Source organism: Tachypleus tridentatus, chromosome 5, assembly GCF_004210375.1.
Source record: "Tachypleus tridentatus isolate NWPU-2018 chromosome 5, ASM421037v1, whole genome shotgun sequence".
Taxonomy (NCBI): domain Eukaryota; kingdom Metazoa; phylum Arthropoda; class Merostomata; order Xiphosura; family Limulidae; genus Tachypleus; species Tachypleus tridentatus.
In genome coordinates, this window is record NC_134829.1 from 27,779,324 (window position 1) to 27,806,176 (window position 26,853).

Below are 26,853 nucleotides of genomic sequence, written 5' to 3' on the forward strand. Positions count from 1 at the left end.
GGTTTAATTTTGGTTTGTTGTATAAGTAAGGCATCTTTAATTTTGCATTTGTTTATGTTTGTTTCTCTACTTAGTATCTGGGTGTTTTCTATGGTTATTTTTAGTTTTATTTTATTTGCAGCATTCAAAAACATGTGAAGGTGTTTTTGTGTTTCATTTTTCTGCTTGTTTCTTCAATATAGAAGTCATGGCAGTTATTGCATTGTGTTTTATAAACAATGTTGGTGTTGTGTTTGTCAGTGTAGTTTTTACACAGTATGGACTTTAGTTTTGTACCTGGTTTCTGAATAAATTTGGTCTTTACTGGAATGTTGTATTATAAGTTTTTTTTTCCAAATGTTGGTTATTTTTTTGCTGATGTCAGGAATATATGGTATGTAGCAGTATAAGGTTTTGTAGTTTGTTGTATCTTGGGATATATTATTGTTTGTTTATTGTTGATCTATGTGTGTGCATATATTTTTTTCAACAGTTTTTGGAGGAAATATGTTGATGTTGATGAAGTGTAGTTTTATTTTGTTGATTTCATCAGGTGAGCATAATTTTGTGGCTGTGTTTATTTGGTTTCTTAATATGTTAAGTTTTTTCATTTGTTTCATGTGCTAAGTCCCAGGGAATGTAAAGTCCAGCATGGGTGACTTTTCTGTGGATTTTTTTTTTTTTTAAATTGCGTATTGGTTATCTTGATCTTGAGGTAGAGAAATGCTATTTGGTTAGTTTTTTTTCCTGTTTACAGGTGAACTTAATGTTGGGATGTATAGAGTTAATGTGGTTGAAAAAACTAAATGTGTGTGCTGGAGACGTGAATCAAGCAATTGTATCATCATCATACCTATACCAATATAGTGGTGGGCGTAAAGCTGAATTGATCACTTGAGATTCAGTTTGTGTTATAAAAATGTTGGCTAAAACTGGTCATTTAGATTCCTTTTAACAGATTCTGTTTCTTCTTGTCTCATTTCCTTTTCTAATTTTCAGGAACTTGTGACCTGGCAGTGACTGTCAGAAGTGGTTCATGAAATAATTCTGCAGCAGGCAACTGAACTGGTTCATCATTCTTCTTGGGATATTATTCCTAATATTTTATTGTCCCCAAGAAAACTGGGGATTGGCAGCCAGTAATTGATTTTTCTTACTTTATCCACTTCATTACACTACCCAGGTTCACCATGGAGTCTTTTCATACCCTGAGATAGGCATTTTCTTCAGGGTTGTGATGACAGAAATAGGTGTCGCTATTGCTTAAGTACACATTGGTCTCTGTCCTTACCTTTTGTTTGTCCATCTTGGGGTGATTTACCAATTTCAGGCCTCTTCTTCAGACTTGTCTCAGCACTTTCATGTATGTTGTCAAATAGTCTGGGCTTTTAGATGTCATCTCTATGCTTTGGGGCTCTGAATTAATTATAAAATGGACAACAGGCTCCTTCTCAGTGGAAATTTGCCACTTGTACTCACTAACTCATTTCTTTAGTTGATCAGACTGAAGAACTCATTCCTTCCTTCAATCAACTCAATATCTGGTCCATTTGGGGATCTTTTTGCAACATGAACATTTGTCATGTACTGCTTTTGCCTTTACATCTTTATTCAATGGTTCACTGTTCCCTCTAAGCTCAGCCACTTACTAATTGTGAGTTTATTGTTGCTTTTTTGGAGATGTGATGTTTCATGAGTGCACTGTTCCCTCTCAGTTTTTACCCATATGAGATTCCTTCAGTGGGCATTTTACAAACAATAGAAACATGCTTGCATCCTCTTTCCACCTCTGTTTTCCTTTCAGATGTTGGATCTGTTATAATGGGTGCACACACATCACATTTACCTTGTTGTGTATCATATGCAGGGTGCTTTCAATCTAGTCATAGATTGCCTTTTGAACCCTGACCAGATCTATCCAATAATATAGGCATTGAATCCACTTGTTTTCAGAGATCTCTTCTATTTGTGGCATTTTCTCCCCAAGTGGATGCCTTTGTCATGGGCTTCAATACCAAGTTGCTTGGTACCTTGTTCGTTCCTCCATGTAGAGTTTTCTTTACCCATACTAGCCATTTTTACATATATAAAAGATTACAAGTATTTTGTATACAAAAAATCAGATTTTGTAATGAAATATTTTTACTAAAAATTTGTTTATGAAAACACTTTTTTTGTTATTAGTCTGAGTGCAAAGTGATTTCATGTTATGATTAAAAAACTATTCCTTGTCCTCAAAATCTCAAATATTATTTGCATAATTTCTAAAACCTCCTAAATACATTTCAATCGTTTTTTTCAGTAAGACTGTATGTTTTATTTTCTCCACTCTAATTATGTGGGATCTGTCTTTTAACTAACCTCATGACCATCATAAAAAAAATTAGGAAATAAATATAAATTATGCTTTTTTTCATGCCAGAATGATGACTATGTATTATAACACAAAGTTACAAATGTTTAGTCTGAGTTGTGTAAATCTCATGACACTATATATGAACATGTATTTATAATTTTTGTATTATATTGACCTAACATTATATAGCTTGCATTGATGTGGTACATATGTTCTCAGGTCACGATATCCAGTAATATAAAAATGAACTTTAGTGTTTCCTGTCTTGGCTGTGTTTTAGTGGATTAGTATTTTGTAATATATAGTCACATTTCAATTATTATACATTATATATATAATTTCAAACAGCACTGCTTTCAATGTACTCTGTGATTCACTGAAATCTATATTTAAATATGTTCTTTTAATATTTACTTTTAAATTAAGAAAATAACTCGGATGTAATATTAAAGTTTGAATTATAATCTGCAACATGATTCTGAACTTATTGGCATTAATTTATAAAATAGTAGCTCAATGAAATTTTGAATGCTAGGTCAACAAACATGATGACATGGCTTTTGACCCATGACTCCAAACAAACAGGATAAAAGAACACATATATTCATTTCTGTGTGGTGTATTGAATACAGCAGTAGTTCAATTTTTGACATTTGTGATGTGAAAATACTATGTCTATAATCATATACAAATTAGGATCTCAAATTACTAATATGGACAAGCTGGAATATAAAATAAGAGCCTCATATCTTTCTATTTTGCTAAGATATGGCTCATGTACTGAATTAAACACAGTAGCCCTGTTCACCTCTTTCCATTTTTGGAAATGGTCCCTTATATACACTTTTATGTATGGCGTGAATAACCAATTAACAGTTCAAAATGTCTCCTTAGTGGTTTTCTTAGATATTTTAATGTTTAGAATGTTAATTTGTTCTTCAGAACAAAGATTTCATAGAAGTAGGTTGTGTCTTTAGTTTTCTTCAAATTTCATGTTATCTTTTAGACCTAAATACAGCTTAGTTACTAAACTTGTTAAATTATAGTGGAATTTTATAGTATCAATATTAATTTAGGACTTTTTGATTATTCACCTATATATATACTTAAAAAAGAAACAAAATTGTTTCATATTCTTCGCATGTGAAATTTTAAAAGACTTAGCAACCAAAGTCAAGCAGCACCAGAGTACAAAGATCATAGGTAGAAGAGATAATTGTTTGCTGTATTTCTTTATCTATTGTTTTGTGTTTTAAGAAAAACTAGGTTAAAAACTTGTTTTGAAAGAGTAATAATCTATATACATATTGTATGATAACTGAAATGTGATTGTATATTACAACATGCTAGTATACTACAATACAGCCAAGACAGGGTCACTTTGTAAAGACTAAAGGTCAGTTTTTGTTATTGTATACAGAGGAGTTAAATTTCAAGGGATTTAGTCACTTTTTTCAAGTACAGAGCACTGTGTTTTGACATTGAACATACCACAAGTTTGCAATCACACAAAGAGTAACATCCAAATGATTGATGAAATGAAAATCAAATAGCAACTAAATATGAATGGACTAATAACCAGGAATTGGTTCGTTTTAGTTACTAAAATAAGTAATTTGATCTAAAGTAAGAATTTCCACTGAAAATTAACCCAATTTATGAGAATGGTTTTATATTTCAGAATAAATCCAGTTGATTTGACTCCTATACCAATGCTAAAGGCAGTACATAACTCATTTTGTGTTTGTTAACTTCATTCTGGTTTGTTGAAAAAAAAAGGCATTTAAAGAAATGTTTTCTTACATTTATGGGTAAGGACTTGTACAGTATGCAGAGACTGTATTCATACTACTATTATTTTAAATAATTGCATATTACAGGATGAAACCATTATCTGTTTGATGTAATTTAATGATAGAATTTCATACTTCAAACAAAGTATTTTCTTGGGATTAACTGTTTCACCTGTTTGCCTTCAGTATTTCACGATGTGACCTAGATGAACTGTTTGTACCTTGCGAGGTGGAAGATGAACCTGAGAATTATGAGGATGAGGATGACAGTAATGATGAAGACAACTGGAGAAATGATTATCCAGAAGAAAATTCAGATTTTGAGAAGGGTGAAAAGACTAGTTTGTTAACAATACTTAATTGTCCTTTTAAAAGTCACATTTAATGATAAATTGCTATGCACTGTTGACTTAAGTGTTTACCTTTCTTCTCAAAGATATGAAGATAGTACAAAAAACAAATATAGTCATTAATGTGTAAATTTCTGTGCCTTATGTTAGTGGCACTTTTAAAATTGAATCATAAGAAGTATTGTGAGACAAAACTCATCACTATATATTTTCTTTCAGAGTGTGATTATTTTGGAAACAAACATCAAAATAGTGATGAGGAAATGGCAGAGCAGCTCTGTAACTGTGATATAATAGGTCAGTTGAGACATTTCACAATTTTATTTTATTCAAAATATTGGCTTCAGAAAATTTTAACATTAACATATACTTCTACTGTAGCATGAATATTTGGAAAAAATTTGTTTGGATTTGTGTTTTCTAAATGTAAGCATATTCTTATGTACAAGTAAACCAATAAAACAAATTTTAAATTTAAAGTTGCTTATCATTTTGGTTTAGTTAGAAGTATTGTTTTTGTTCTTGTATAATAATAGTAAGCCTAAAAAAAACTTAATCATAAAGAATAACCAAAAGTTATTTCATGGAATGTTAAAATGTTATTAGATATTTTTAGAATAATATACTAAAACACAAAATTGAAAAATTCAGATGTGCAACACATGCAAGTACTTTAATTATTTCTTATAAAAACATTTCTTATGTAATTTTGCCAAGATTTCAAAGCTGATAATGGATAAAAATCTAAATATATCAAAATTTAGATATTTTTCTGAAACCATATCTTTAGGGAAGATCCTGTCAAGTTTGAAACAGTTTTTTGTTTATTTTTAGAAGAAAAAATGATAAAAACTGCATAACTTAACTTGAAAAGGAGAAAATTCTAGTGGACTTATTGATATTTTAATGTAAGCACATAAAACTTCCAAGAATTTACATATACCCATTCATGTTTTTCAAGTCAACTTTGTTCATTGTTAAAGTTTATTTGTTATTCAATTGTTTACAGCCATTCTGAAGCTTTTTCTCTTGATTTGTTATTTGAACAATATTGTTGTTATTTCAGTTTTTATTGCCTAAAGATTTCATTGGCTAGTATTTCATATGAAAGTTTTTAGGCCAAAAATATTTTCCATTATATGATGTGCAGTAAATTTCCAACAACCCACCTGAGACCTTTTAAATGCAGATCTGACATTGTTCAGTGTGTTTGTAGCATAAGCTATCACAAGTTGAAGCTGTGCATTTGTTTTGCTCTCAGGTTTTAACTTAACTCTATGGAAGAATGAAGTCATTTATATTAATTTTAAAAACTCCTAAGGAAGTTTAGATGAATAAAAAGTTAGGCAAGACAGACATAGGAACAAATTATTGAAACATCATATCTACTATTGCACAACCTAAGAAACTGGGAGAGTTTCTACAAAAACAAATAATTATTTACGATAAGCTTTTTCTAGTTTGAGGGTTAGTGATAAATTAGATAAAGTAGAATGTAGTTAAAGCTTTAGGTTGCATCTATGTAGATAGATTCAGTCCAATATGGATTCAGTACTTTTTTTTGTATAACTCAATCTGAAAATAATTGGAACAATATAAAACTCAAAAGGAATTGGCATTTATTTGATTAAACTATATTTACATCTAAAAATATGTAGAATGAAGTAAAACCTCTTAACCTGGATTCTTCTACATAGTGAGGGGACCTCCCAGAAAAGGTTCTGTTCTTTCAGTTTACCTCCTCTGGGATCTAACATTCCACCCACGTGTTTGCCAAGCATGGTGGCGCATGAAGGGGAGGAGAGGATCCTGGTGGTTGAGAGGTCCAACTTCAGCATGTCACTTTGTCCTTGAATTCCTGTAGAAAAGCAGTCCTGGAATGTCTTCCCAACAGTCAATTGGATGGTCCACTTTGACTAGAGTCAACTGAGTACCAGTGTTGAACATTCTCAACAGGTGTTGTGAACATTGTGTCTGATGCTGGTTTTCGGATATAGTGCTCATGAAACCCTGGCGTTGCTGCAGTGTTCTTGTTTGGCATTTTAATGCATCCCCTCATAAGGCACTATGGTGGGTGGGGTCGATGGGCACTGAAATGTATTACATTTTTTTATAGATAATCTAATCCATGAAAAAGAAAAGCAAAAAATAAAAAAGATTTTCATAAAACAAACATGCATGAATGATGATTCAACAGCCACCATCACAGTATGGTTCCGCATCCCTATTTCTCATCCTTCATTCCCTATCTGACAAATCCTTAGGACAGATGTCTCCCTTTTTCATTTTAAAGGGATTAGAGGAGCTTGCTAACTTCCCCAAGTCAGTCAGAAAGTTGTGCTCTGGAGACATTTTAGTGGAAACATCAACACCACAAAACACCAAACTCCTCCCGAATTTGAAGTCCATTGGGGATATACCCATCGAAGTTACTCCCCATGCTACTCTGAATTCTTCAAGAAGAGTTATTGTTGAGAGGGATTTAAAGAACATTCCCGAGTTGGATATTCTCATTGGTTTCTCCAGCCAAGGCATTTTTGTGGTGTACCATATCTTCACTTATAAGGATGGAATAATATTGCCTACAAAAGGTTTTGACATTTACATCACCATGTCCACCTGCAACCATCAAGGTAGGTTACTTGAATTGTAAGGTACAGCCATATATTCCAAATCCTTTCCAATATTTCCAGTCATTCAAAGGTGTCTTTTTATTGTTCTTTAATGTGTACTTGTTGTGGCAGCAAAGACCATGAAACCAGTGAGTGTGAACTGGAACATTAGTGTATTAACTGTAATGGTTACCACCCCTCTTACTTTCATTCTTGTTCCAAGTGGATGAAGGCAATGCCTCCTCCTGTCTCTGTTTCCACCACTCCTTCCTATGGCTCACCAGATCCACTTCTTTTGGCTCTGGCTTCTGCCATTTCTTTGGGCCCATTTTCTTTGTTGTTCCCTGAGATACAGAAAACAATTATTTCTACATGCCCTTAACTGTTGACATCTACATCCACTGACAGAGACCTGCCCACATGACTTTGGGCAGGATCCAAGGAGGTCGACAGACCATCTTCCACCAAGGAAAAATGACGTGGTCAAAAACAAAAGGACTGTCTGCCAAGTTCTATGGCACACTTTGATACAGTGGAACTGTTGAGGTTTATGTTCTAATGTGGATGACATTAAGGCTTTGATTCTTATCATCCTGTATCTTTCCTTACATGAAGTGTTTTTGGAACCTGCTGATACATTTACCTGTTGGCAGTTTTGTTTGTACCAAAATGACAGATTGTGTGATGGATGAGTGCATGGAAGAGTAGTGCTACTGGTTGACTAGCATTTCCCTGCCCTGTCTTTCCCATTCAATACACCCTTGGAGGCTGTAGCTGTCCATGCTTCCTTGGGTTGTACCATCCATGTTTGTTCTCTCTACCTGTCTCTTGGATAGACCTATGATCAATCAGACCTAGATGTTCTCATTGAACAGTTGCCATCTCCCTTTGTAATCCTGGGGACTTTAATGGACATAATCCCCTTTGGGGTTGTGCTGATGTTTATGGGAGGGACTGTTCCATAGAGTGTATGCTCTCAATCACAACCTTTCCCTCATCAGTACTGGTTGTTATACTTATTTTAATACACCTGTTCAGCCTTTTACTACTATTGATCTTTCTATCTGCTCCCCTTCACATTTCTTGGAGAGTTGACAGTGACTCATGAGACAGTGATCACTTTCCCATTATTTTGAGAGAGACTGGTTGTGGTTGATACCACCTGACCCATGTGCCCTGGTGGAAGCTCAACCAGGCCAACTGGCCTTATTTCACTACTGTCATCTGTATGGCATCATTAGACAAGTGTATGGAGGCAGTGTGAGTGACTGTATTGTTCAGGTGGCTGCTGAATCTCTTCCTGAAACCTTGTCACATTTCCCATGGTAGCTTTGTGGCACAAAAGGCCCCCAAAACAGGCCTGGGATACCTTTCTTAGGCATCCCACACCTTAAAACTGCATTGCTTTTCAGTGGACCCATACCCATGCTCAGCAGGTAAGGTGTCAAAGCCAGAAAGAATCTTGAATTAAATTCACAACCAGCATATCTTCTGCTACTAGTTCATATGGGATAAGATTTGTAAGGTTAGTGGGCAGTATTCTTCCCCCCTCTTTTGATCTTGCTCTCAGATGGCCAGGAAGTCACGATGCCAAGAGCATTGCCAGTACTCTCGGCAAAAGCTTTTCTTGCACACAGGATCCCCTCTACAGTTTCTCTGTCCACTGCTGAATTGTTTGCTATTTCTCTTGCCTTGAATCATGTATGACCTATGAAGTATAACAATTGTACTATTTATACTGATTCACTTAGCTCTCTACAGGCTCTGGAATCACTTCAGATTAGGTTATTACCTGTTCTCATCGATATTCAAAACAGACTGGCCCAGTTCTTTTTATCATCCATTTCTATCCTGTTGTTCTTTTTATACCAGGCCATGTTGGTATTTGTGGGAATGAGTTTGCTGACACTGCAGCTATGTCTGTATGCTTTGGTGTTATCACTGCTGTGACTGTCCCATATATGGACTACAGCCCTGTATTAAAGTCTTGGCTCTGCACCAGTTTAAAGCTGGCTTGGAGTGAGCAACATGATAACAAGCTTTTCCAGGTCAAACCCTTTATTACTCTTTGGTTGTCTTATTTCCATAAGGATCGGAAAGAGGAAGTTGTCCTGATGGGGCAATGCAATATTCACAATTTATTAACTTGTCACACTCATTTATCTGGGAATGGTGCATCAATGTATGGTCTTTTTGACATTCTGGTCACAATAACCCACGTTTTACTGTCATGCCCTCCTTACAACCATGAGGACAGCATCATTTTAGACATGTTTTCTACAGGTTTACCCCTAACATAGAACGTCATTAGCGATAGTGACACTATCAACCTCACTTGTGTTTTTAACTTTTTTAGGGCCATCAGCCTTCTTAATTCTATACAAGTTTTTTATTTGAAATTTGACCATTGTTGTGTTTTAACATGATTCATTTTTACGTTTTAATAATTTTACTTTTATATTTTTTTTACTGGTTGCTTTGTGCCAGTAAATGCCAAACAACCAACCAATCAACTGAAGTAAAAACATCATTTGTTTCCTTTCAAAAGGAGTTGACATTTATTTGGTTAAACTACATTTACTTCTAAAAATGTGTTGACTGAAGTAAAAAAAAGCATTGTTAGTTTCATTTCTTAAGGAGTTGACATTTATTTGGTTAAACTACATTTACATAAGAAAAGTGGGTAGACTGAAGTAAAAAATGTCATTAGCTTCATTTTTAAGGTTTAAACATTTACTACAGATGCTCACTTAATTTGAAATTACTTATTCAGCACTGCTGGAAATGAAGGGGATTTTTAAACAGCAAAGAATATAGAAACTAATATAAGAATTTTAACAGTTTCACCAAATTTGTACTATACTTTTAACAGATAGTGATGAAGACAAGAATGACTACCTTGAACCTGCTGGCTCTCCAATATGGTTCACTTGTCGTAACACCATCTATGATGATGATGATGATCTTAATAGCAGTAATGAAGAGAACATGTAACTTTGTGATTTTAAGTGTCACATAATTTTGTTTTCATGGCATTAATTTTGTAAATAATACATTCCAGTGTTTTGAAATTAATTTAAATTAAAATTAGCAAAATTTGGTCTTTTTATTTTTGCAGTCATTAATTATTAACATTTTACAGTTAATCAAAACCTATAAGACACTTGAGATTGTAGATCAATGTCCATCAACATATTTTTGAAAAATCATGTTGTGGAACACCCAGGGTCCAACCTGGACCTTACTTAAAGTAAAAATGTATTCTAAAGATAACTGTTATGAGTATTAAAACTTTTATTAAAATAAAATAGAGAACACTTATTAGCCTTAAGATGACCTATGAAGGTCAAAATGTTGTTCTCTACTTTATTTTAATAAAAGTTTTAATACCCATACCAGCTGTCTTTAGAATAAAACTGGGCCTCAGCATAAAATTATTATTACAGTACACAAATAAGTACTATTAAACTATTCATTATACAAAGTGTATCAAAAAAATACTAAAGTTTTGTTATACCCCTATATTCAAGTTAATATTCACCAACATATCATGAGATTACTGCAATACTGCAAAATTTAACTCAAAGAAAACTGAAAATGCATATTGTAAATCACCTTGGGTTAGACCAAACCCTTGCTCAAATGTATCTTTATGGTAGGTTATCAGTTGAAATCCAATAATTAAGTTATTAACAACAATTATGAAACAAAGTGTTTATAAAATAAAGTTAGAATAAAGCATTATAAGCAATCATCACTGGGAACACTTGTTGAGGAATGAGATGCACATTGCCAAAAACTTACTTTTTAAGTTAGGAAGTTATATACTCTGAAGTAAATAGTGTGTTAGGCTTAAGATTCTTCTACAGTTGGTGTGTATGTGTGTGTGTGTATATATTCAAAGCATGTTAAACATTTGTACAAAATTCTTAACACTATGAAGATCATAGTTGTATCTTTCACACTATACAGTTCTTTTCTTGTCAAAAGTCTACTTAGGCCAATTGCTTTATAATTCAGGTGACAAGCCACACTATTTTTCTCTGTTTTTACTGTAGTTGTATGTGTAAAGTTCACTTTTGCTGTAAAATGAGTAATCACAGTTATATCCTGAATTTTCAATAATTGTCTGCATTTTCATTTTAATTCATTCTAATATATCAGCTGTTTGGTCTTTTACTTATATAATAGTTAACTTTACACTTTCTAACTTTTGTCTTATCAAACTCCTTTTTTCTTTGTGATTTTATTCTTATGCTACTCTACATCCCTCTGTTTGGTTGCAACCATTTATACATCTGTCATTTAGGCTATCTAGAAATCTCCATAGCCTCAACATCAGTGAATCACAAATACAAGATAAATAAATTAATAATACTACACTAAACAGTCTTATACATCTGACACACATACTTATTACTACAATGATGTTATAATAAGCAAACATATGAGACGATACTATACTACTTTGATGGATTATTTTGTAAAATGGCCTAGATACTGAAATAAATGTTTAGGAATTTGTTTTGTATGCTATGAGGCAAACTACATTTATGGTGATAGTTAATGACAGTGTGGGGTCCACATGTACCCAAGATAAATATTAAATTATAACTATTATAACTGCATACTTTTCCTTCCTTTTTGTAAAATAGTATTGGTTCATGGTTTCTGATTGACAGTTACATAAATTGGTATAAATTTGTAATGACTATGCAAGAAGATATACAACTGAGGAAGTTGTGGGGGTCCATTTGGATCCTAGGGGTACTGATGAGGATTAAACATGTATCAGGGTTAGGGCTGTATTAAAATTTCTTGTTCTACTAGATACAGTAAGACTACTGAGCAAACATAGAATGGGTTTGGTCTTGGAATATTAACATTTTCAAAATGATTGAACATGGCCTAAATATTTATATGAAAATTATTACTGTTACTACTCTTTTCTCAATACAATTGTTTCATTCATAGAATAAAGTAATGAGAAGAAATAATAGATACAGAAGTGTATTTCAGTATATAAATCTGGTGTTATTTTTGGTGACCCCAAAAAATGTGATTGCTGTTTAGAAAACATAATTAGCAGCTGAACTTTTATTATTGAAATGAACAACCTTCTTGGTAATTAGACAGTTTGGTCCTCTCAGGTGATGAAAAATACATGACTGAATCAAAAGGCCAATGAATCACCAGTTCACTGGGCAAGTCTGGTTTTATATATACTTTTATTGTTTGTCACATTAAATATTTTCATTGTAACATAAGAGTCCATACTAAAGTGACAGAAGAAAACGTTGAAAATATCATGGACTTCACCTTTATAATGGTATAATGATTAATCTTCTACATTGGTATCTGACAAAGATGTGTTGATAGGTCTGGAATTTTACTGATATGAATGTGGAGTATACTAATATTATTTAGATATGAAAAATTAGTAATCTTTCAACAATGAATATGTAATATGTTATTCAAAAAAGTAATTTAAATGAAGAGTTCAAATTATGTAGAGGCATATAACAATGTTCATTCCATATCAGGTTGTATTGTAATCAGTATTAAAACCTAAATTTTATCTTAAGTCTGAAATGCATCAATAACAAATCAAAAACAGCTATAACTAATAAGTAACACACAGCTACACTTGGTCAGAATCTGATTTTTATGTGAAAATATTCACAACTGTAGTAGTGTTTCAGTAGTTCCTATCATTAGACAGTTTTGTTTAGATTATGTTGCAAAGAATTATACAAAGTCTAGTTCTACAAATGAAAAGGAATGTTTGTATTTCTCCTGCCATGAGTTCCACACATTTACAGAGTGATAGGCCTAACTCCACAGATAATACTTGTCACTTGCTAATTTCTCCCATGTTTCTACTATTACAGTGAAACACAAGCCTCGGTATTTACAAAACTAGATCAAGAAGCAACGTGCTTGGCCCCATATAAACATCAGAACAGGCCTGTTCTACCATGTTATTTTACTATTAATAAAGAATATGTTTCTCACTGATGTTCTTGATTATGTATTCTGTTTTAGTATTTTCATATTCTTATATTACCATGCAGTGTGTTGATACATTTGAACAGAATATATATTTATTCTTGTATAGTAAACACTGGTATGTTGAATAATATCTACTAGATGTATTGACATCTGTTAACATTATGATAATTTTCAGAGCATAAACACTTTCATAAGAAAAACTGCTATTTTGTGATTGAAACATTGTTGAATTACTGTTATTATAGTGTGATTTAAATACCATTAAACCCTTCTTTGAAAATCCCAAAGGTATTAAGTAAGGAATATGGAACTAAAGAAAGTCCAACATTGAAGTCTTATAAAAAGCATAAGGCATTAACCCTATAACAGATAGCTTATATAAATGGTGTTTGGACCACTGCTGTGGTTATTATATCCCAGTTGGCCTGATGAGCTGTGGTATTGAGTTAAATGAGATGGCAAGGGATGTAATTCAAAAAATGTTCTTCTGAGAAGAGCCCAAAGGACAAAGTAAATAATTTAGTTTTTATTAATACTGTTGTCTTATGGCAAATGCAATCGATTATAATCATGCTTCGCCAGCAAAAGGCATTCATACTATAATATACACTTAGAATTTATAATATCATCAGTTGTTAAGGTGTGTATGCCTTTTACAAGTCAACAAAGAATGATTATGATATACCTATTATAAGACTGTATTAGACCTATCACATTTCTAATCCAGTCCTTTTAGGATTTTAAAGAATTAAAAAGTTTATGATGGTAATATTATTTCAATCACTAAATTTGTCATATCCACTGCCTGCAAGGCATTTTGCTCAATCCAGAATTCATCAGGCTGGCTGGGATACAACAAACACAGTGGTGATCTGAATATAATCCATTTAATACAACAACAGTTACCTTTCTAAATGGAGATTCCACCCATGCCATTAATTGTTCAGGTAAAAGTAGGCCCAAAGTTAAATTTGGTGATGTCATTAGAGAACCAAATATATACATATGCATGCACCAATATCATCTATGAAAAATATATAAAAATATGTAAACAAGACTCTTATCTTGACCATGTATAAATAGTATATAAATACGGTAAGTACTGCATAATGCAGATTTACCATATGTAAAAGTCTACAAATGTGCATAGCTGATGAATTTTGATAAAACTACAGATTACCTTTCTAAACTAAAGTGGAAAAGGCCATAATAACTGGAAAGTTTGAGAACTTGTGTGTAAAGTTTTAAAGTGTTTTACCAAAAAGAAAGGGACCAGACAACTGTTTCATCTTGACACAAAAGAAACATTTTATTGTACCCTCACAAACATGCAAGTTATTCTGGTCACCAGCTTCACTGTAACAGTGAAAAAGAAAACTTTTCAACAAGCAGTAAGTGAAACTAAGAAGCTAACAGTATAAACATTAAAGCCATTCTGACCATGAACCAATAGGGTTTACCATTATCAGAACTTCCTGGATTGCCAAGTGATTAGTTATCATGAGATCAGTGCCACAGAAAGTTAAGAGAGCATATTTTTCTGATACAAGTGTTCGTGCGGTTTGATAACACACACATGATCTCAACTTGTACTGTATCTTTCAAGCCATAGCTAGCTTTTATGAATAGTGGTATGTTCTGAATCTGTTGTCTATACTTGATATGATAGTGTGGGTAACATATTGCCATATGTTCTCTTTTATTTTCAGTTCAACAAATTGAATAGCAAAATGTCAAAAGATGGGTATGTTTACGAAGAGAACTCCTTCTGTGCATAACAAGTTTTAACAAAAAAATAAAATTAGATTATTCCATTTAAACGCATTTACTTGAGCATAGCTATTTCTTCTCGACTTCTGCAAAAAAAAAAAACACCTAAATGTCCGTACAAAGCTTTTTAATTTTTGAAAGAGTTATACCCATAATGTTTACATGACACATTCTTCTATATTGCTGTATGAACGGCCCAGCATCACCTGGTGGTTAAGACACTCAACTCGTAATCCAAGGGTAATGAATTTGAATCCCCATCACAACAAACGTGCTCGCCCTTTCAGCCGTGGGGGCGTTATAGTGTGACGGTTAACTCCACTATTCGTTGGTAAAAGAGTAGCCAAAAAGTTGGCGGTTTGTGGTGGTGATTAGCTGCCTTCCCTCTGGTCTGACACTGCTAAATTAGAGACGGCTGGTGTAGAAAGCCCTCGTACAGCTTTGCGCAAAATTAAAGAAACAAGCTATGTGAACAATGCAATGAATTTAATATTCTTTATGACTTTTTTGTTTTTGCAATGTTATATAATAATATCAAAATGATAATGTTTTTGTTTGTAAATCAGACATATTAAAACTGTATGCCCCCAGATAGCACAGCAGTAAGTTTGAGACATCATGATAAAAACGCCATCTAAAGATTTGTTTGAAGTTAAGCACAAAGCTACACCACAGGCTATTGTGTTACAATACCTGGTTTCTTGTGTTACAAGACCCCAAAAATACTGCTATGCCAGTGGGGGCTTAGCTAACTGAAGGCTTTATACCTGATTAACCCATTTATACAAATGGTACGCAGGTGGTAGGCTGTTTATTAAAACTGACAGAATGTTTGAAATTCGAACTGGTGGCCCTCGGATTCGAGTCGAGTGCCTTAAACATCTGGCCATGCTGAGCCTGACAGGATGTCAGTGTTCAACATTGCAAATATTGTTAACGCTGCTTTTAGGTCTGTGCCAGTAATAATGTCATACACCTGTAAGTTTTAAGTGCGTATGAATCATACTTTATGAAAATGCTAGAAAGATAAGTTGTAAAATGCGCAAATTTGTCGCGTACGTATAAGTGACATTTTTGTATGTAGATAGCGGTAAACACGGACAGCACTGGCGAGAACTCTCACTAGTTAAATTTCGATAAAAGTTTTAGCCGCGACGTAGCGGCTCATTGAACGGCTCCGAGTTGTTTATGAAATGCAAACCTTTTTCTTACAGCTCCACCTCATTGTTGTTGGTTGTATATTGTTGTTTTGGTACCGTGTCCGTAGCTGCTTTTAGAAGGAACTCCACGATTATTTGTCTGTAAGAATCAATTTCTGATTCGTTGTTCGCTGTATGTTTAATTTTGTCTGGTAGTTTGCTGCCTAACACTTTTTGAAATTCTTGCCAATTAGCTTTTTTGTAATCAAATTTGTCTTGCCTACTGATTTTATCTTTATGGGGGGTGAGATCGAAGACACACCATATTGGAAACCAATCAAACAACTATTACCAATGATAAAACAACGAAGACATTTAAGGAGACTACTCATGGCAACAAGAGAAAAAGAAATAAAAACACAAATTAACAACATCAGAAATAAAATTAGAGCAGAAATTAAACAGCTAAAACAAGAAAAATGGGACAACTTCTGCTCCCAACTAAACGAACAAACCGACCCTAGTAAGTTCTGGCTACCCTTATAAAAAAGATTCACAAATAAACCCACGACAAGAAAATACTCAACACTGGGATATAACAGCACCTTAACACAAACCAACAAAGAAAAAGCAGAAGCCTTCAAACATTAATTACAAAACACATTTTAAATACGGACATGAACAACAATTACGACAACAAAATAAACAACCACGTAACAAATAACAGAATTACATAAACTACATTATCCGGTCAACATTATAAACAGTAACACTAATAATACATATGACTTCAATACACAACTACTCACCAAAAAAATTAAAACTAAATGAACTTGAACAAGCAATCAAAAAACAAAGCACCAGGAAATGATGGAATACAAGCAATACTTCCCCCAAAAAAAAGTACTCCAAAATTATTTGACCACCTATTAGCAATATTTATCTCTACACTCTGGATACATCCCAGTTTCTTGGAAGCAAGCAAATATCTTAATGTTCCACAAAGAGGGAAAACCAGCCAATAAACCAAACAGTTATCGACCAGCTGTGTATGTAAAATTATTGGAAGAATAATAAGCAACAGACTCTCCACATTTTTGGAGATTAATTCAAAATTACCAGAAGAGCAAAACGGATTTAGAAAATATACACAAACAACAGATCACTTAATCAGGTTAACTGAAACAATAATAAACAGTTTTAATAAAAAAGAATACGCTATCGCCTGCTTCCTTGATATCGAGAAAGCATTCGACACTGTATGGCACAATGGTCTTCGGTTCCGTATGTATGAAATGGGACTACCGCGTGGAATTATTCGCTGGTTATTTAACTTTTTGGAAAATAGAAAATGTAGAAGGAACTTTCTCGGAGTTCTTCACTCCAGAAGCTGGCGTCCTTCAAGGAGGGGTGGTAAGTCCTATTCTCTTCATCATGTATGTAAATAATATGCCACTCAAAGACCCAAACTATGGATACGCGTCACAGTTCGCTGATGATGTAGCAATTTGGAAAAGTGCCCCTACACCAGAAATAGCAGCCACTAACTTACAACTACAACTAAATAGATTATGTGAATATTGTGAAAAATATAGAATTAAAATAAACACTGCGAAGACACAATTAGTAATATTTTCAAAATCAACGAAACATCAAAAAGTTCAACCCCAGATCTGCATAAACGGAAAGCTTCTCCAAACTGCTACATCTGCAAAATTTTTAGAGTTAACATATGATTCTAAACTTACATGGATAAAACATGTAAATAACATAAAAAGTAAAATTTGGCGAAGAATTAACTATGCTAGGAGTATAACTGGTAGAAACTACGGAACAACACATGAAAACATCATTAAAATATACAAGACATACATTAGACCTGTAATAGACTATGCAGCTCCTGCATGGATCAATGTAAGTGTAAGACAAATACAAACCAAACTCCAAACATTACAGAATATACTAACTACATCAGCATACAGGGTACCTAAAACCACTTCCTCAAAGTTCATGCACAATTACACAAACAATAACAGATAGACTTCTACATAGTACAATAAAATATTTTGATAAAAATTGGCGAAAAAATGAGTTGTTATGTGAACTAGACAGATATTGCATATATGATGAAGAGAGACCAAAACACTTCTCCGTTAAATTTGTACATCAAATCTTTAAGATAAAATCAAATTTAAAATAATAATAATAAAATAATGCTAAAATAAAACAGGCCACCTACGTTCTAGACTTATTTAAAAAATAAATAAATAAAATATGAAAGAACAACATAAATGGACATTGTCCTGAAAAGGACCAGATTAAAGTTATGATATTACTTCAGCCATTCAGTATTTACTCGAAATATATTAATCAGGCCACTCCAACAAAGTAATGGAAGGAGGAAGAGGTCCAGTGTACCTGACCCTCCTGGGTATACAAATATATATATACCCAAACACCTAGAGAGAGAGAGAGCTCTACCTCTTGAGCGATTTGAGATCCAATTACAGCCGCTGCTGTTGAGGTTTGAGGCTTTTCCTCTTAACCTTTAATAAGCCAGTTTAGATACCTATCTTGTTTTTAACAACTGTTTGTATATATATATTATTTTTCAAGATATTATTCTTTTTTAGCATTAGATCCTTAACGACATTTAATCTCCAGAAAAGTTTCGTACAGTATGTTTCAACATGACGACGAGTGAAATGGAAACATCTACATATGTTTTTACAGTACACTGTGGTACTTAATGTTTCGGAGACAAATATATGTTATTTCATGTATGTTCATAAAATACACGAGTGATGCTAATTAACCAGCATGATAAGGTAAAAATCACATTGTTTGGATCAGTACTGGTGCTATTTTTATGTGGAATTAATTTATTCAGTTAAACGTTCTGCTTGAGTTTCATGTGAATTGCAGTTTTTGGCATTAATGTTGTTAATCAGGTGGTTGTAGTTGATTCATGATACGTTATTTTTAGTTCATTATTCGCTATTTCATGTTGAGGAATTAAAATATAGAGTAAAAGGATAAAGTTAATTAAAAACAAACAAACACGAAAGACTACAATACTGAAACAACTGTAACACCGTTATACAAGTTATTCAAAACAGACTTAATTGTAGCGAAGTTATGTTCTTATTTAAAGTTGTAAGCTCATTTGTAATATATAATCTTTTTTAAATTGAAAGTTCAATACTGGTTCGTCCAGCTGAGATGTCTGACATTTTTAAGTAAGAAGTAGTGACTGCTCTGTGTGTGAACTGTGGAGGATCTGACAGTTGTTTATTAGTTCTATTTGATACTCCCATAGGTTCACAGGTGTAACTGGCAAATAGTTTTGTCAATGTAAGTGTGATCGCAGCCACCACGATCCTAGAGCTCATAGGGGTAGGTATAGATCTTTAGACCTGAATAGATTTTGAATCTTGAAAGATAACTTGTGTATCATATGTAGTTTAACCTGTGAGCAAAATATTATAATTATTCATAAACTTTGTAATTTCATTATGAAACTCTGTTTACCCAAAAATAGGGACGGCCAGTCTCAAAGGGTTTTCGTCTTCTGAGTATGGTTGCTTTGAGTGTGCAATGTTGTTAGAAAGGAACTTGTGTGAGAGCAAGATAAACCCGTTGTTTATTAGAATATTCTGAAAGGTGGTTATTTCGGTGTGAAGAGAGAGGTATGCAGAAGAGGTGTTATATGTTTTGTTGAAAAGGTTTATGTTTAAGGCAGCCCGGAATAAAACTGTCGAAAAGCATATATAAGCCTGTAAACATTTTATTACGATAAACAGATTGTTGTAAACTGGTTATCTAATCTGATGATTTGTGTATCAAGAAAAGACAAATTACCGTTTTCAGTTTCACAAGTAAAATTAATGTTAAGGTGTTTCGAATTCAAATAATCCAAGGATTTTTTATACGTGATTAGAGCTTCGAAGGAATACAAATGTATGTATCATAAATATATCTTCCATATAAAGACGGTTTGCATTGAGCGGAAAGAGGGTCATTTTTCCATAATAATATTTAAATTATTTTACCGTTGTCATATACAGTGAATAAACATCATATATAAATAATACATTAACCTATACATTATCCAATTAAGTAATTTAAAATCTGGATTCTTATTCCCTTAGTTTTCTAAAAGCAGAAGACAGTGCATTAAAATTAATTCTACAAATAACAATGTATTTTAAAGTTCCTTAGGTTATTTTAAAGTGTGTTTACAGACTTACGTGAACGAACTTGTAAAAATAAAGGAAGGGGACACAATAAAAAATTTGAGACGTCCTTATGTACGTGGGACGAGGTAATTAATTCTCAGGGTTTTTTTGTCACAATGTGTTAAGGGAGATAGCCCTCAGTGGTGTAGCAGTAAGTGTGAAGGCTTATAACATTTACAAGTTCTGTTTTTATAGCCCCCTATAGATAGACCAGAGACAGTCCGTTGCGTTGGTTCGTGCTTAACAATGAACAAATTTAACTCAAGAAAGGTCAATGGTGGATTATTAATTTGTTTCAAATTTCACGCAAAGTCGTCCCTAATTTAATAGTGTCAGAGGAGATGGAAGGCAGCTAGTCATTACTACCTACTACTAATTCAGGGGCTTCTCTTTTTACCAATGAATAGTAACGCCCCCACAGCTGAAAGGGCGAGCATGTTTGGTGTGACGGGGATTCGAATTTGCGACTCTCAGATTACGAATCGAGCGCCTTAACCACCTGGCCATGCCAGGCCTGTCTGATATGAAACAACTATCAATTTCCAAACTTATATGTTTTTATTGTGTTCTTTGTGGATATGACTCTAGTATTGTTAATACAATCGTTTCCCATATGGCCCATTTTCTTCAGCGTATAAGAGAAAGAAAACAAGCCCAGGGAAGTGTAAAGGTTGATCGCGAGAGTTTCTAGTCCTTGCTGTACGAGGTATGGTATGCTTAGGGAGACATACAATTCTTTACCTTCGGTGTATAGGACGCATGGGAGGTTTAAGACCCCTTTTTTGAGGGAAAAATATGAGTCTTATAAACCGAAAAATACGATAATATCTGAATTTCACTGTTTGCACCAACAGATGACGTCCTTCAGTATATCATTAAAAAAAAAAGAAAATAAGACAATATGTATCTGTCAATGATAAGCAAACAACAGGAATGCACACTTTTTCGTTCAGAAAACAAATATCACAAAAACACACACACATGTAACGTAATAAAATTTACTTACCTGAAACTCTTTCAAAGTCTGACACGTGAAACTTTCTAATTACCCACTGTTTTCCATAGCGTCTTGTAAGATATCGATTAACAGCACAAGGTAAACGAATATTCATAGTGTTAAAATATACCCGTTCTTCAGTTTGCTACTAAGAATGAATATTTTCTTTAAAATACATTGTTTACACAATGAAGATTAGTGTTTATATGCACATTTGTATAAAATGTTTTATTAGGCTTTTGTGGTTTTTAAAAACGGAATTATATTACCAGCAAGCATGCCCTGATTAAGCCTACTTAGGACCGACGTGCAAATGTATTTTTAGGGACCATTGATATAATTGTCAGTCCTTGCATTAATCTAGCTCTGGTAACGAAACAACATAAATATATCATTTTCAATTAAGTGTTATCTAAACCGTTATTTGACAAGTCTCCATGTAAATAATGAACTGATGTGGGAGTTAGCGTTGTTCGGATCTGATACTTATGTTACCTATGTGAGTTGATCAATTACATCAGCTAACAACTCAAATACCGCTGTAAACTTCTTAATAACTAAAACTGTTAAGAGTTACATTACTTGCTAGGAAAAGCAATAATTTGTCCTCTTATATGTCTGCAAATTAAATAAACATCTAACCTAGAACAGTAATACTATTTACATAAACTAATTGTAAATTGTTGAGAAAGATAAATTTAAACATTTAAAAATCAGTAATTAATTACAAAAGTAGACAATTCTGAGATTTAAAATGCTTGGGTAATTCTTATTTTTCACTAAAGAACTGGTAAGAACTAATGCAGCAGATATTTATCACTTTTATTAAATTTAAGTCTAACTTTTCCAAAGTGTCTAGATGAGTTTTATTTTAACATTTTTTTTTTTTTTTTGCATTAAAGCTAGTCTCCCGCTAGGACAACAGTTTGTTTTTGTTTTGGAATTTCGCACAAAGTTACTCGAGGGCTATCTGTGCTAGCCGTCCCTAATTTAGCAGTGTAAGACTAGAGGGAAGACAGCTAGTCATCACCACCCACCGCCAACTCTTGGGCTACTCTTTTACCAACGAATAGTGGGATTGACCGTCACATTATACACCCCCACGGCTGGGAGGGCGAGCATGTTTAGCGCGACGCGGGCGCGAACCCGCGACCCGCGGATTACGAGTCGCACGCCTTACGCGCTTGGCCATGCCAGGCCAGGACAACAGTATGTCTTCCGATTTACAATGACGAAAATCAGGGGTTCGGGGGACACAGCAGATAGCCTGATTTAGCTTTACTATAAGAAAACACACACACATATGAAAACTAATTTGTCTTTATAGGAAATTAATTTTTAAACGTCATAGTTTTGTTATGCCTAAAACTTTTGCAGTTGATTTTTTCTTTTTAGTACTTCAATGAATAACAAATAGATCTTGCCATATCTGATTAACCTTTTCTATTTCAAGTTGCTGGTTAATTTATTTATTTAACAAGAAAGTTGCTTTCTTCGAGACGAAGGCACTTCAAGAGATACGCCCGAAAAGATAACGTACACTGTTCAATAACCTAGTCAGAAGAGAGTTAATCAAGTCTTCATTAATTAGAAATGAAACCTGAATGTAAAGATAAAACTATTTGAGTTAGTAACAAACGAACAGCTTGCTTGAAAATCAGTTTTTGATACTGTTTTAGCTTATCACTCTTTTCTTTCATATTCTCACTACAAATTAAGAATTTCAGAGATAGAAACAGGTTCGATAAAGTGGGTAAGTATAATATAATATAATATTTCTTCTTGACACGTTCCTCAGTGGGAGATGAGGAAGTATACGAACTGAAAACGCCAGAATCCGGGGTTCGATTCACCACCGTATACACGACAAACAGCTAAGTGTGACCCTGCACTTAAACAAGTTTGTCCGTTTTTCTATTATTTTTTTTTAAATTTCGCTCAAAACTACACGAGGACTATCTGAGCTAGTCGTCCATAATTTAGCAGTGAAAGACTAGAGAAAAGGCAGCTAGTCATCACCACCCAGCGCCAACTTTTAAGCTACTCTTTTATTAACGAATAGTGGGATTGACTGTCACACTATAATGCCCTCAGGCCGGAAATAGCAAGAATGGTTGATGGAATGGGGAATCGAACCCACAACCCGCAGATTGCAAGTCGAGCGCCCTAACCACCTGGCCATAGCGGGCCCGCTACAACAAACCAGCTTGTTGAAACAGGAGAGAGGGGTGTGAAACAAACCTGATTTTAAGCGAAAGTTTCAACCACTAATAGTGTATAAATAAAGAGTAAGAGTTACAGATTTCACTTCATCAGTGACTCGTTATAAGCCTGTTATACAATGTTGATATATTATACTCACCTGGAATGGACCGCTCACATATTACAAGATAGATATTAGAGCAATAAAACAGCTGCCAGAGGAACTTCTTAGAACCCTGCATCCGTACGCAGTTGTACTCAATGCTATTCTTTGGTTCTCCAGGCGTCCAGGGCCATCTCACATTTAGATCCAATTCAGTTTCATCGTTGAAAACCATCAGGCCCTCAGTGGCTACATCACTTAACCCAATCCACACTGAAGGAGTGTTTTGACCTTGATTCCTTATGTAAGTTTTACATAAGTCAATTAAGAGGTTAGCTGTGAACAGGTCGGAAGGAGTAGCTAATTCTTGACCAATACTTTTACAGTAGGCCTTAGCGTATTCCCACGTTCCTGATTTGTCGAATAACGTAAAACATCGGTTGGTTGAACACATCTCGTCTGAAATCAAGCCAAAGTTTGACGTTGATATAAGTACAGGATTCTTTAATACTTGAATATAATAAGAAGTGGCATGTATATTATGGGGCGATTAACTGTGATATATTACAAAATGCTCTCAGTTAATCTAACAGTTTAGTATTCAAATTAACGTTTTGTGGGGAAATTAACTCAGTACTAAATATGAACTAACAATGATTTGGTAATATTTGCAAACTTTAGCTGTTTGTTTGTTTTAAAAGAGAGCCACATTAGGCTATCTGCTGGGTCTACTGTAGGGAATCGAACACTGGATTTTAGTGTTGTAAACCTGTAAAATTACCAATGACCCACCGACGAATGGATTGTATTTGGGTGTATTCTCTTTGTGTTCTATCTTACGCTTGACAGGTGATGTCCTTAATCTGTAAACCTTACTTTTAAAGTTTGTCAAGTGACAAAATTTCTATAATTCTGATAAACACATATACTTATTGTCTTCATGTATAAACCTTGTGTGCTTTAGTACCCTTTTGTATTAAACCTGAATAATACAGGTCTAGGTACGGTCGAAACATGTGTTTTCCACAAAAATATCACTATGTTTACAAGTCATTGTTTGTTAATTTCCAACTCAAATAAACCTGTTTGCTTTTCAATGCAAACCAGCGCACCCATCGGTACAGCAGTATTGGACGTGGTCTAGGGGTAACGTTTTAAACGGATTTGTCTCTGCAGTAACCCTGGACAGTACGAAGTCATACGAATTTCATATATAGTATCTTGCACATTATAACCTCGTCACTCGTCAGTTGTTGTTGTTTTTTTAATGAGGTAAATATATCATCTCGATCATTTTGTCTCTCGATAGGATAGCGACAAGTCTAAGGATCTTCAACGCTAAAAACCTGGGTTCGATTTCCACGTAAGACACCGCGGATAGTCAAGTGTGGCTTCGTGATAAAACAAATTCGGCCATCGTTAGAATACGTTTACTGTTGTTAAGTAAATGAAATGTTTTATTGGAAAGTGTTCTCTTACAGACTATTCAAAGAAAAAAGATAAACTTGTAATTTTATTTATAATAATGAAAACACACCAACAAACACATACATACACCTCACCCCATCCCCAAATAATCTTCTATTGCATAGTTTGCTGTGGTCATTTCAAAATTTTAATGAACCTTACATGAAACAATACAAAAGTATATCAGCACACTTTTAGTTCCTTGTTTTCTTTCAGCACAAAGCTACACAATGCCCTGTCTTCAGTGTACCTCTGTCGGGGATAGATCTCCGAATTTTAGAGTTGGTACTCACATAAGGTAATAAGTTTGAGAAGTGTGTGTGTTTTTTTCTTTTAGCAAAGCCACAAAGGCTATCTACTCAGCCCACCGCGGGGAATCGAACCCCTGATTTTAGCGTTGTAAATCCGGAGACATACCGCTGTACTAGCGGGGGGCAAGTTTGAGAAGAAACTGATAATTTACCACAATTTCAGTCATTACTTCCAATATTACGTTCGGCATTAAAACCAGACAAAATTAAAAATGAAAATGAATATAACAACGGCAAAAGTGTGGGTGCTGCTGTGAAAAAAAAACGTTTTGCTATTTGTTAAAAGTGTATATATATATATACACACACACATATATATACATATATCAAGAAAAAAGTTAAAGTCGGGTATATTTTAGTCCGTCTTCTTGTGTTTTAAACCAAAGTTACTTAAATTATCTGGAATCTCACTGGTTGGCAACATTACTTTATAATAATTAAAGAAAATATATTAATTCTTATATAATTATTTACGTATTACAAGAATTAAAGGAAACCTATACGTCTGATGATTTACGATATGAGGACCTGGTTTGTATTATCGCTATAGTATAGGTTGTCTAATGACTTACAGTATGAAAATTAGGCCTACATTGTGACTACTGTATAAGTATGGTTTGTTTTGAATTTCGCGTAAAGCTACATGAGGGCTATCTGCGCTAGCCGTCCTGAATATAGCAGTGAAAGGCTGGCGGAAAGGCCGCTAGTTATCACCACCCACACCCAATTCTTGGATTACTCTTTCACTAACAAATTATGCGATTGATCTACATTATAGCATCCCCACGGCTGAAAGGACGAGTATGTTCGGTGACGGAAATAGGAACCCAAGACCCTCATCTCAGACTGCGAGTCCAGCACCCTCACCATCTGGCCATGGCAGGCTCAAAATTTCATTTTGTTTCTGTGTAATTAGATGAGATTTGTTTGTTTTAAGTTAAGCACGAAAATTACACAATGGGTTATTTGTTCTGTGCCCCCCATGGGCATCGAAACCTAGTTTCTAGAGCTCTAAGTTTGCAGACATACCGCTGTGTTACTGAAGGGCGTCCAATGATTTACAGTATGAAAATAGGGTCTATATAGTCATTATTGTATTAAGTTACTTTTTGGTTTTACTTAATATATATATACACTGCTGGCCAAAATCGTAAGGCCAATGAACATAAAGAAAAAATATGCATTTTTCGTTGTTAGACTCAACCACTTATTTGAGTAGAGCTTCGAAAGATGGAAATAAGAAAAGGGGAAAATAAAAAAAAGCTTCTTTTAGCATTTAATAGGGAAAATGTGAACACTATGAAATTGGCCTAAATACTAGCTGGTCAAAGTGTAAGACTATACTGAAAAGAAGTGTTAATCGGTAAACACGTAACGAAATTTAGTCACTTGTGTTCAAGCATTAGCATTGTCAACATCGCCCACTGACAACTCCTGTGTTACATTGGGTAAAAACATGGCAAAGGCTAAAAAGTTGACAGAGTTTGAACGTGGCAAAATTGTCGAGCTTCAAAAGCAAGGTCT

At 34.0% G+C, this 26,853-nt stretch overlaps 2 protein-coding genes across 9 annotated transcripts in view; one reads left to right on the forward strand and one right to left on the reverse strand.

The window, feature by feature from the left end:
* The window catches only part of LOC143250799 (putative RNA polymerase II nuclear localization protein SLC7A6OS), a 31,797-nt gene extending 16,871 nt beyond the window's left edge, over positions 1 to 14,926 (forward strand). The window contains exons 4-8 of one of the 8 annotated variants that reach the window (XR_013028364.1): positions 4,315 to 4,457; positions 4,698 to 4,775; positions 9,963 to 10,080; positions 12,241 to 12,294; positions 14,812 to 14,926. Coding sequence is in view for 6 of the 8 variants with exons in the window: in XM_076501808.1 (XP_076357923.1) it covers positions 4,315 to 4,457; positions 4,698 to 4,775; positions 9,963 to 10,080; positions 14,812 to 14,824 (352 nt within the window). In the remaining 2 variants the exon portion in view is untranslated. Of the gene's footprint in view, positions 1 to 4,314; positions 4,458 to 4,697; positions 4,776 to 9,962; positions 10,081 to 12,240; positions 13,109 to 14,811 lie in introns of those variants that run through there. The other 7 variants (XR_013028363.1, XM_076501812.1, XM_076501811.1 and 4 more) reach the window with 7 other exon arrangements.
* Positions 14,927 to 17,672: 2,746 nt separating this feature from the next.
* LOC143250317 (C-type lectin mannose-binding isoform-like) lies at positions 17,673 to 24,005 on the reverse strand. The gene is made up of 2 exons (XM_076500770.1): positions 23,609 to 24,005; positions 17,673 to 17,719 (listed from the first exon to the last, which is right to left on the reverse strand). Exons 1-2 carry the CDS (start codon positions 24,003 to 24,005, stop codon positions 17,673 to 17,675), a joined length of 444 nt encoding a protein of 147 aa, XP_076356885.1.
* Between the last annotated feature and the right edge of the window lie 2,848 nt (positions 24,006 to 26,853).

Coding starts and splice junctions, on each gene's coding strand:
- LOC143250317 (XM_076500770.1), bottom strand. CDS start 24,005: ATGTGTTCAACCAACCGATGTTTTACGTTATTCGACAAATCAGGAACG. Junction 17,720..23,608: donor ATGTGAGCGGTCCATTCCAG/GTGAGTATAATA, acceptor AAAATTTTGCAG/ATGTAGCAGTTTGGAGAAGC.